The 11,128-nt window shown below is 44.5% G+C and overlaps 1 protein-coding gene across 1 annotated transcript in view; it reads right to left on the reverse strand.

Annotated features, from left to right (window-relative positions):
- Positions 1–9,880: 9,880 nt before the first annotated feature.
- The window catches only part of T265_15461 (hypothetical protein), a gene marked incomplete at both ends in the record, with an annotated part of 4,164 nt that continues 2,916 nt past the window's right edge, over positions 9,881–11,128 (reverse strand). The window contains one exon of the mRNA XM_009178240.1: positions 9,881–10,357. Coding sequence (XP_009176504.1) covers positions 10,040–10,357 — 318 coding nt within the window. The remainder of the gene's footprint in view (positions 10,358–11,128) is intronic.

Here is an 11,128-nt window from a genome sequence, read left to right on the forward strand (position 1 = left end):
CTTTCGGTTAAGCGGGATGTTCAGCTTGAAAATGTTATACACGACTCTCTAGGAAGCCCAACAGATGGGAGTGCCCCCATTTGGGGCACCCTCCATCCGGTCTGATTCCTTCTGACTCAGGCAATTCCAAATACTGGCCCAATACATGACATTATCCACTTCATGCCGGTGTCCGTTGGCCGGCCAATCCAAAAGCGATCTGGTACTTTGGTCTACGATGGCACCATAAATTCTGCTGGCCACCGCCCCTGACCTAAATGTAAATCAAAATACAGCGAACCAGAAAACCCAATGCGTGCGTGCGGCTTGTTTTCGGCTCGTTATTAATGCAAATCCTCAGTCCACCAGGTGGTGTCTTCATTGTTGGTCACTCCCAGTTCAATCTGTAAGTAGTCTAGATCTTCCGCGTTGCAAATTCTACAACAGTGTTAGACGCGGTTAGCACGAAACCAGCCTATTTCAAGCAAAAACGAGCAAACCATAGGTGTGCATCCTATGCGCTTTATAAACGATAGAGGTATCTGGGTTGATCTCCTAATTCTCGTACCTTTCAACTGTTATGTTCACTTCAGTCTGATTACTTCGACGATATCCCTGGACACTCGAATGGACATGTCGGCAAAGTAAAATGCTCGTTCCGCTAACCATATGACCTTGTTCTCCCAGATAGATAGAATTTCGATGGCTGATTGAAGGAAATCCTGGCCTATCAAGCGGATGTGAGGTACGGACTTGGAAACAAACGAAAGCCTAGCACGGGGTATTTCAGGTGTGCGGGTGCACACAAAAGTGCTTTTGCGAGAACCAATGAGCTGTCAAACCCAAGGATGCTGCAAGTTGAGGAAAATAACTTCGATATAAAGCACTAGTTTCCATAAGAGATTAATTCTGTGTTTTTCTTGAGGGGGGGTGGGGTTCTATCATCAACGTCAGGTCTGTCTCCCTTATGTTGAGCCAAGAATAGCGTTCGTTTTTGAGGCATTTAACTTCACGCAACTAGAAATCAGAGCGTCCACTGAAACTTTGGAGAAGATTCTAATAACTAACCTAAGTATTTTTTGGAAAACTGTCACATTAAAGTAAAGGGGATATGTTTTCCAACTACACCCATTTGCAAACCAATTTGGCTTTAGGAGGAAAATCGATTGAATCCCAGTTGAATTACTCATTTATCATAATCTTCAACTAAATGGGCTGAAACTGAACCAAAGATCAAGCAAGAATTCGGTTCAATCTCCCCCCGTTAAAACCAAATTTATGTGCGAACGAGTAAAATTAACAAATCTCGGACTAATTGGGTTTAATTAATACACAAGGCTGTGCCTACCTGACGAGCCCCAAGAAAGACAGAAGAGGTTATGGACCATCGTAAAAATTTTTTTCTTAACGGTGAGAAGTTCAACAGCACGAGTACGCACTCCAAGGACAAAGATTATCGCCCCAAAAGTGATAATAATCTGTTCAAGACCACCGTCGTTACGTACGATTCATTTAAGGATTTTCCCCATTTGAAGCAAACCACCGAAATGAGGTTCAGATATTTTCTTTCCCGGTGTGGCACATTCAAGACATTCGCATTGGTTGGGTAAACTGACACGTGCCCATACAGTCATATTGATCGAACTGCATTGGTTCGTGCGGCTGAACACTGCTCAAGTGTCGGTCATGAGCTAGGAATGTTCGACAAATGCTATTATGAACAGGAAGGAATGCCATAAGATTACATGTTTTTTGGGTCAAACGAAGCCGAAAAAATGTGTCATCCAACTGCTGAGTCTGCATTCTGCCGATCTGTACTCACAGGAACGAATATGCGTGGCGGCTTTCACATACTTACAAACAAAACTGTCTCCGCATCTCATAATCACATTATCAACTCCCTCTATCGCTCAGCTGCTGAGACGAATGAGTGGACAAGTTTGTGCACATTTGTTCCTCAGCACACGTCTATTTTCGTTCGTTGTACTCCACACGTTATTGTCAATAAAAAAGCGGATGTGCTTGGAGGGACTTACTCATAACGTTGCTGAAAACAAAACTGGTGAACAAACGAGGGTAGTTCACAAAGGTAGATGCGCTTCTTGGATTTCTCATCTACGCGTATCTTTTTCTTATTATCACGTGTACTTCTAAGTGTAGTTTTTAATTAAAGAACATCCATTATTCTTCTCACCCAACACCCCTGCTTGAAATGATTAAATTCATGTGCGTTCTTCTGAGCCAAGTCCAAGTGAGTCTCGCAAAACCAAGTTTGTTCGCAAATGAGTGTAGTTCGCTGATTTCGAGCAAGAACACAAGGCTCACGGAAACTCGGGGACTGCGCCTACGTGATGAGCCCCAAGAAGGGCGAAACCGGTCGTGGACTGTCAGGGAATTTTCAGCAACTTTATGCTGAATGCTCTTCGGGGCACAGTAAGCGCTAGCACACTCAAGACTCACACATCAGGCACAGGGTGTCCTTCATCTTGAGTCAGATATGAAAGTCAATAGTAAGAATGTACACTCAAAGCCATGTACCACGTGTAAAAAATGTCGTAGGTATGTTGAGGGCTCAAAATGGTGGTCAAGCATACGCCACTAAATGTAAACTTTGGAAGTCCCAATTCAACAGAAGCCTTGGTCGACCGAGCAAAGCAGACCCCTTGATATGAAATGGCCATCGGTTGCTGAACCACGATCGATGGTAAGTATGGGCTGAGATGGTGGAGATGCGACACTGATTAGAACCGTTCTTCAGCTTACCCTCATTCTACACCAGCAATCCACGCCAATCCTAAACTATGCATATATTTATCACACTCGCTCGCCTTTCCCGAGATGCGACTAGGTCAGACTTGAGGAAAGATTTCAGGTGCTATTGACTCCTCCAAGACGCTAGTTTCCTTGGAATCATGGACACACTGGAGGCTACTAATCAAGCAGTTCTTGAGCTAGATGCGGGCGATTCTTTGTTCTTTTTCCGCAGCTCATTCAGCAATCCTATATACTGTGGGCAGTGAAGTCGGGGACAGCTTTCGATTCCCTGACATCGCGCTGACTCAGAGACCAGTTGGTACTCTCTAGAAACAGGCATACATTAGGGACAGTTTGCTCAAAAACAACCTCAAGGACAAGGTAGAGGTCATCTATTCGTTCGTCGGTGCCCATTTCGGAGAATGACTAGTTGTCTGTCTCTGACAAGCGAAACCAATATGATCCAAATGGGTGAGATCGTGACTCATCTGACCAGTACAAATATCGGTGTCAATCTGGTTAGATCGTTTGACGTGATTTATTGTGTTCAGTTCGGTCCTTCTAAGAGCGTCTGTCAAAGCGAGATCACAACGGCAGAGACAATGGTCACTACCATTTATTGTGTTCAGTTCGGTCCTTCTAAGCGCGTCTGTCAAAGCGCGATCACAGCGGCAGAAACAATGGTCACTACCTACATCAGTCGAAGCGTCGAATGAAAGCGCCGGTGTTCCCAGTCAATTCAAACCAACTGGTACCTGAATCCATATCTAGATGGTGTCAGGTTAGGGATATGATCATAAGCATACTTTTCCGGAGACGTTGTCGAAAACAGCTGTTTGCAAATCCATCTGTTTTCAAATGAGCTTTTCTCCCGCCTGCTCTTTTAAGCTTCACATATGAGAATCCCTGAAAAGGGTGACATGTAACATATAAGCAGTGTCCGATCGAAGAAAATACTTCCACACCCCGGATCCCAATACAGTCTTTGGCGCTTGAGAACAGATTCAGGTCAGCCTTCTGACCGAGTCTTCCAGTAACAAACGGCTGTTTATTTCAGTAAACCGTGGATATGTCAAATGAGCAAACATAACTCAAAAGTATATGCCCCCCTGTTTGTCCGATTTGAGAACTTCACCTTAAAAAAGTAATTCTGATTTCTAAAACTAGTCTTCCCTTGACTGGATGCTTTTTTAACTTTCCAAGTAGCTCTTTAAGACGAATCACGTGATGGTGGAAAAAATCAGGCCTGGGAGGCTGTTGTTGGGCTGCCATGAATCGCAAAAATTTGGTACAGTATGTTAATCATAGGGACCATGCATTATTTCTCAAAAAAATGTTTCTCTCCATAGCGTTTGATCAGAAGTGGGCCAATTCAACCGTACTCTGTGTCAATATAGAGGCATTCAAGTATCCGTTCTTGTTTGCACTCATGCTAATGAGTGGTCTCTCACAGAGAACAATGTTCAGTCACGTGTAATTAGTCATGTGCGTTGTGTACGGGCGAACTGTGTATGCATTAGCATACCTGAAGAACTGAGCACCGATTGCAGAAGGCCATATAACATAAACCAAATAGCACAGGCAACGCTTCGGCTATATAAGACAAACGATCGATAAGGTGATCAGTAAACCTGAGATATGATCCTATTTAGTAAAAATGCGGATGCCAAACCGTTGTGTTCATGAACCAGAGGAGAGAACCAACGGATCGCCCTTTAAAACAAGGGGAACGTCTCGTGAAAAATACTTGGAACCGATTGGGTAGTCATCCTTTTCGAAAAAGTTTTGTGACAATCGGTAGATTTATTGCTGGGCAACGTTTCGCTTTAGACACAGAAGCTTCGTCAGGCCAAGTGACTAGGTCCCCAGGTTGGTAAAGATTTAAGGCGGAAAAAGAACCAATCACCTAAATCTAGCTAAATCTCTGTTGGGTGTCGGTCGAGGGATATTTGTGTTAGGGCGGGTGAATAAGTGTTGGGCCAATGGGGGAAACCTACATGTATTTGGGTCCAGCCTAGGGTCTAGTACTTCTGGTTCGGTTCATTTGATGGTTCCTCTTGAACGTCGTTTGAACCTTCCGTCCGTCTGTGTGGATGAGCTAGTGCTAAGATAGCTGTGTAAGAGGGATGTTGTGACCTTTGGTNTGTCAACTCGACTTATTTAAGACCGATTTCCATACGCTTGCCAGTTCCACAACCTCGATTCTATTCACGCTGTGATGCTTAGTAATTTCCACCGTCTCGGCTATCAGCCGCTGTGGTGTGAATCGCAGTTCCCGTCTTAAAAACTTACATATTCCCCAGATCTATTTTATGTCCCGTGTCTAAGTCATGTACCGCCACCGCTGAGTCTTTGACCAGCGTGTGGTATTCTTCTGCATTCCGTGGTGGTTTGTTTAACCTTCTTTTATGCTCGCCAATTCTGGTGTTTGTCCTATGTAAACCTTAGCGCAATCGTTGCAGTTAATTTTATGTACACAGTCCCTAGTCCTTTCAGCCGGTAGGGGACCTTTCAATTGCACCAAAACTGAGCGTACCTTTTTTCCCTTCTGAAGAGCTACTCGAATGTTGGCTAAGTTCAACAATCTTCGAATAACCTCCGATGTTCCTGCTTTATATGGAATGACTGTTGTGCCAATCCATTCCTTACTGGATACTGGAGCCAATATCTTTCTTCACTGACGCTTAATCAAACTCACTGCGTATCCTATTTCTTGAAGTCTGTTGGCAATCTTGATTTGAGCTGCTGTTCGGTCGATCTCTTCTATGCACGGCGCTCTGACTCGACGAAACATCGATGAGACACTACTGGTGTACATGGACTTTGGGTATGCTGATGAATAGCTTAACGCGATTCCTGTATCTGTTGGCTTCTGGAGCTAGACAGACTACATCAACAGTCATAAAACAGGATCCTTTACTAAACTACTGGAGAGATCACGTTAAGAAGATGAATGTTGGACGCGCCCGCCCGAGGACTAGTTGATCACATATTTCAAGAACTTGCTGTTGAATAGTCAGGCCATTGATCCTGGACGGTCGTTAATATGTGGACACCTCATGTCAACCGCAGTGAATGCGTCACGTGAACGACCACGAAGCGCCCAAACAGGTTATCACGTGGTTCAGTTCCACCAGAACTAAACTGAAAACATTTCGCCAATGACGGCAAGCACGCTGTTCTAAAAAATGGCAAACTAGGAAACATCAATAAGGACTGGCGATTGGGCGCTGGCCTGGTCACATGGAAAGACATCGGTCGAATGTATATCACTGGAAAGGATGCTTTCTGAGACGTCAAAACCAGAAACTGGTACGCTCAGCTAACACGTCGAACAATCCAGTAATAGCTTTCTTTAGGCCGTATGGACAACACCGAACGACTGAATAAGACTGGTATTTGATCGCAGTTATGACTATCCAGGCATTGCACAGGGAGTTTGGGTTTGGTTACCAAACATCACATATCTACCAATTGGCGCAGTCGTTTCGATTCTAAATCAAACTTTGTTGTGGCTGTTTGACTTCCCATCCGCTATGCATCTTTTTTTTATTGACCGACTTCATTTGTCAGAATGCAGCTGTCTTGAGGACAGGAGAAAGCCATGCAAAACAAATGGACCCCCGTGTGTCCCACATGTAGTATGCGAAGTGGGAGACCTCCGGTTGTTAAGTGAGCAAACCGAGTTCGGAAATTTAGTCTCCCAACCCCGGTTAACCAGGAGCTTCAAGGTCACTTTCATCATCTTTTTCCCCCCACACTTAATGCAGCTTTAAATGAGAAATGATCTGAGTATCGTCACCACCATTGACAGCAATACATCAGTAATACATACTGGCACTTAACGGCCAGTCAATAATCAAGGAAGAAAGCTTTAGTATGGAGTGGGAAATGCAAAAAAGTCCTGCTTCCTTAAGGAAGACAATCAGGAATAAGGGGTGACTAAAAATTTGGACATTTGAGCAATATGTCGAGTTAGGATGTTATTAACGGGAATGGCCCAGCGTCCTTTGCGGACTTAACATTGTGTAAACCCAGCACTCAACGACAGGCGAACATTGGCTTGACAATACCTCCAGAAAATGACAGCTTGCGTGTCACTGGAATCGATTAAGTACCCAGTTTTCTTTGGAATAACAGTATCCACAAAAATATTTAGTCGTTGAATTATTGGCAAGATCCTTTCCTGCTGTCAGCTGCCGTTGGTTGAAGCAGTAGAGATCTGCAAAGAGCCGGTCTTCAGTCTGCGCTAAGAGTGGCGGGACTCATGTCGTCGCGGGGGATTTGCGCGCTCGTTCTCATCTCGCGTACACCGGTTGATCGTACTCGTTCCCACACCCTCCTGGGGAGTTTTCAGCCAATTGCACGCAGGATCACTTTGACCCCCGGCAAGGAAGACGCGATGATCGCATAACATTGTTTTCGACTGTGGCCGCTTGAATTTCATGGGACCACGTTGTGCTCTGTCCCTCGAGATCATATCGCCAACATTGGCTTTGAACGGTTCGCTCTTGGTGGTGGCTCACAGAATTTTCTACCGCTAAATGAAGAGTGCGTTTCTGGGTTTTACTCCACCGAGCATCTGAGCGAATCAGTGTGTTCAGAAACAATCGATAGTCAAGGACTGAAACTCATTATCGGTAGCTGATGACCATGCGGTCATATGATCTCAAGAATGCTTAGCGGTAGTGGAACACCAAGCAGCACAACGGTGCCCACTGCGTCTACAGTCAGTAGTGCTGAGATACAGATGGTGATCACGACAAATTTACAAAACGCGTTACCACTAACATTTGGTTTTGCGTTCAGCTTAAAACAACCGCTCAGGCGTGCTTCTGATGAACATTGGCATCATGAGTGGATTGGAACCTCTTTCCACCATTTCTCAACAGGTGGCCTTCAGTGAATCAGAAACATACTTCGTTGGTGCGTAAGCTGATGCGACAAACAAGCGTCGCTCAGCATTTCGACTGGTAAATTCAAGGCTACACCAACCCCGGAGCGACCCATGCGGGATCGTTCAGGTTCCCCAGCCGGCAGCCTCTAGAGGTCAACAACTCAGTTCGAGTCTTGTACTCGAGTTTCGGAGATGCAGCAGATGTCGATCGACGAAGTATCCAGAGGACGCGCAAGAGGAGCTTCTTAACAGTTTGCACTTCAAGGGTTGAAACAAAAACAACAGAACTGGGCCTAAATTATGTAGGCGCAGCGGAAGATGTGACCGGTGGCGTGCGAGGTGCCTGACTGAAGTGCCGGTAGTTAGAATCCACACAGGAATGAGTGTCACGTGAGACAGGATGGGATTTATGGAGAGACGATGAAGAAAGGTGGAACGAATCAGTGGCCGTACACTTCCACTTATCCAAACGAGGCTACCCAATTGATGTGGCACGAACGTATGTATTTATGTGAAATTCATAGTTGTATGTGAGCTGAGAAACTTTCAGGGTACCCAAAAGTAGACAGGAAAACGATTAAGGTCATCAATATAGGCCTTTTGTTAAAACGCCCGGCCACAAAGTAGCAGTGGTCAGCATGGGGTTACTTACTAAGGTGGTAGGAAGACTATCGAGACACGACACAGTTCACTCACTTCGTACAGGACGGACCTCTTCAAGATGCTTATTGGTGGGGGAATTCCTTACTCCAAGGAAAACCAGAAACTGAAACTATCTCAGCTCAATGACAGTGCTAAGACAGTTATAATGCGCAATATTGATTGCCGTCACCGGCACAGTACTGCAGGTGTAGTAATACAAACACTACACTACACCTGGTCATATGACATCTTATTCACGTGTTTCATTGTTCTCTTTATCGATCACGTTTGACATGGCATGATCCCAGGGGTGCTACGTCCCATTTCTTAGTAGGAGGCCAAACGCATCATCTGGTTCGATTAAATCTTCGTTTTAACCTCACTACATTACAATTACAACAGGCTTCCAAATTCAACCAAAACTGGCTCATTTGATTTGTTCCCTCACTTCAGTGATTCGAGAACAATAAAAACTATTTTTACACAGAATGAAAAAGCAGATGGTGTTTCTTCCAAATTCAAACCAAACTGGCTCATTTGATTTGTTCCCTCACTTCAGTGATTCGAGAACAATACAAACTATTTTTACACAGAATGAAAAAGCAAGATGGTGTTTCACTAAGAGAAAACGAAAGGGTGGAATGTGGCATAGTTGTTTTAGCAAAGATGAACGTACGCAGAACACAACACGTGCACACGAAAATGGGTAACTTTGTTCAAACTGAGCAGTATTAAATTTTTCCACGGTAACTATGCGTGGTACAAAGGAAGCAAAGCAAAGCAACTGAGTTATACTCACCATATCAAGGTTTAACCGATAGTAAGTGAATAGGCTTACGGATGGCAGGTAAAACGTTTCTGCTTGCTCTTTTGGCAACAAAAAACGGAAATTACCATTGGGAAACAGGGTGATCATATCATATTCATCGCAAAGCATAGTTATACACACCTCAGTACGAGTCCCACAAGATTTATTACGATTAGAAATGTGGGTGAATGTCGATCGACCCTGTACACAGTAAATACCAGCTGGTTACAATATTCCTCAACTCCATTTGAGCATGTTTGTTTTATATCGCCGTCTGATCCCGTAATAACCAGTTACTTTCAAAAAAACTTTGTCGAATTCCAGATTTCCGCAAATCCATTGTTCACGTCCAATCAGACGGTGCGACTGAATGGAAATCATAGGTATCTACGAAAATAATCTAAGGCTAGAAAGTAAATCAAGCCNATAAGGCCGGGAGTGGTCCCAAGAGAGCGGTTGATGGGAGGGCTTCTGTGTACCAAATGTATCTCACCAAGGAGTTTTTTATTGTCATAACTATTGTTGCTGCTAATCACGAGTAGTATGCTACGTATATATCACGAATATCGTGCCAACAACTGAAACTTGAGGCGGCCTGGTGCAGCATTTTCAGTTGAAGCAGACCATGATAAACGAGAGGTTAGGCTGGGGTCCAAGTGAGTTTCAAAATCAAATTTGTATGCAAAACAAGTGTATAAGTCGAGCTTTTTACTACTACTATTACAATTATTATTATTAATACTGTCACTATTATTTTCTGCCATTATTGTTGCATTTGATTTTGTTTCCAGTTCGAGCGAGTTGAGATATGAAGCCACTGAGACGAATGGAGCGCGCAAGAACTGAACCAACCCAGCCAAACCTAGTGGGCTGACTGACCGCTTTCTACAGCCGCTCCTAAAGTCCCATAGGTCATTTAGGATTGGAACACAAGGTCTGACAAAAAGGCAGGCAGTTCATCAGGATGTCTCTGAAAGAATGTCTGTACACAACTGACTGACGGACGGGATTCTGCACTCCCCCAAAGGGACCCGCAACAAAGGTCGACGCCATTTTCGTACCGCACGATCCACAGGTCGGTGGGTAAGCTGGTCTCCGTAGAGAAGGACAGTGAACGTTTCGGACGAGCAGCACGGTAGCAGAGCGAACAAGGAACCGACTTTTGGAACAGAAACAAGGTTGACGGTTTTGTTCGACGATTTCCCCGCACGTGGATGATCAACGGCCACACGAAACATGAACTTCGTTTCCATTACAATTATGGCTTCACGGCCGGCCTGAAAAGCACATAATGAATTGTTTTTGAAAATGTTGACCGCAGCCACTTCCAGTATATGAAGATGATGCAAGTTGCAAGAACAAGGGAAACATGCGGGTACAGGCTAAAGGGAGAAATACTAATAATTGATCGTTTAGCTGAGGCACTAAAAGTAGTATAATTCACCTATACGCGTTCCGTGCTATCACCAGCGCTGAGGCCTATTTATACACAGAGGACACTACGGATACCGATATCCCAAAATCTCAGAGACTTACGAGACCCGGAAACTGTTCATCCAGCAGATTGAGCGATGAACTATTACGGTGGTTAATGTAACCTCGCGTTCCGAAGTGCCAGAACAAGTGTAACCGAACACTTGTAGCCTCAAAATACACGTTATCCCCTCACCTCCAACCTCTGTTGCTGTCGACAGTTAGATATATCCGGAGCGACGGTAGAACTTATCAGACGTATCATAGGCTGATGTCCCATGGTCTAATTCAAAGTACATTAATGTAACTGAACGGATCTTTAAGGATCTTCACCAAGGCTTCACTTGTCCGGAGTTCAGCCGTGCTTAATCACGTGGTTTGAACGGGTGTCACGTGCGAGCTACGAACCGTAGGAGGGCGTCTTGATTGGTCAAAATGTCACCCAATCAGGATCGAGCAATTATGGCTCGACCCTTCTCGTCCCCTCACGAAGATACTGAGATGAATTAGCGAATATACACTCATTTGCAAACTAATTTGGGTTGGTACATTACAAAGATATACATGTATCACGA

The sequence above is a fragment of the Opisthorchis viverrini genome (genome assembly GCF_000715545.1).
Source record: "Opisthorchis viverrini unplaced genomic scaffold opera_v5_518, whole genome shotgun sequence".
Taxonomy (NCBI): domain Eukaryota; kingdom Metazoa; phylum Platyhelminthes; class Trematoda; order Opisthorchiida; family Opisthorchiidae; genus Opisthorchis; species Opisthorchis viverrini.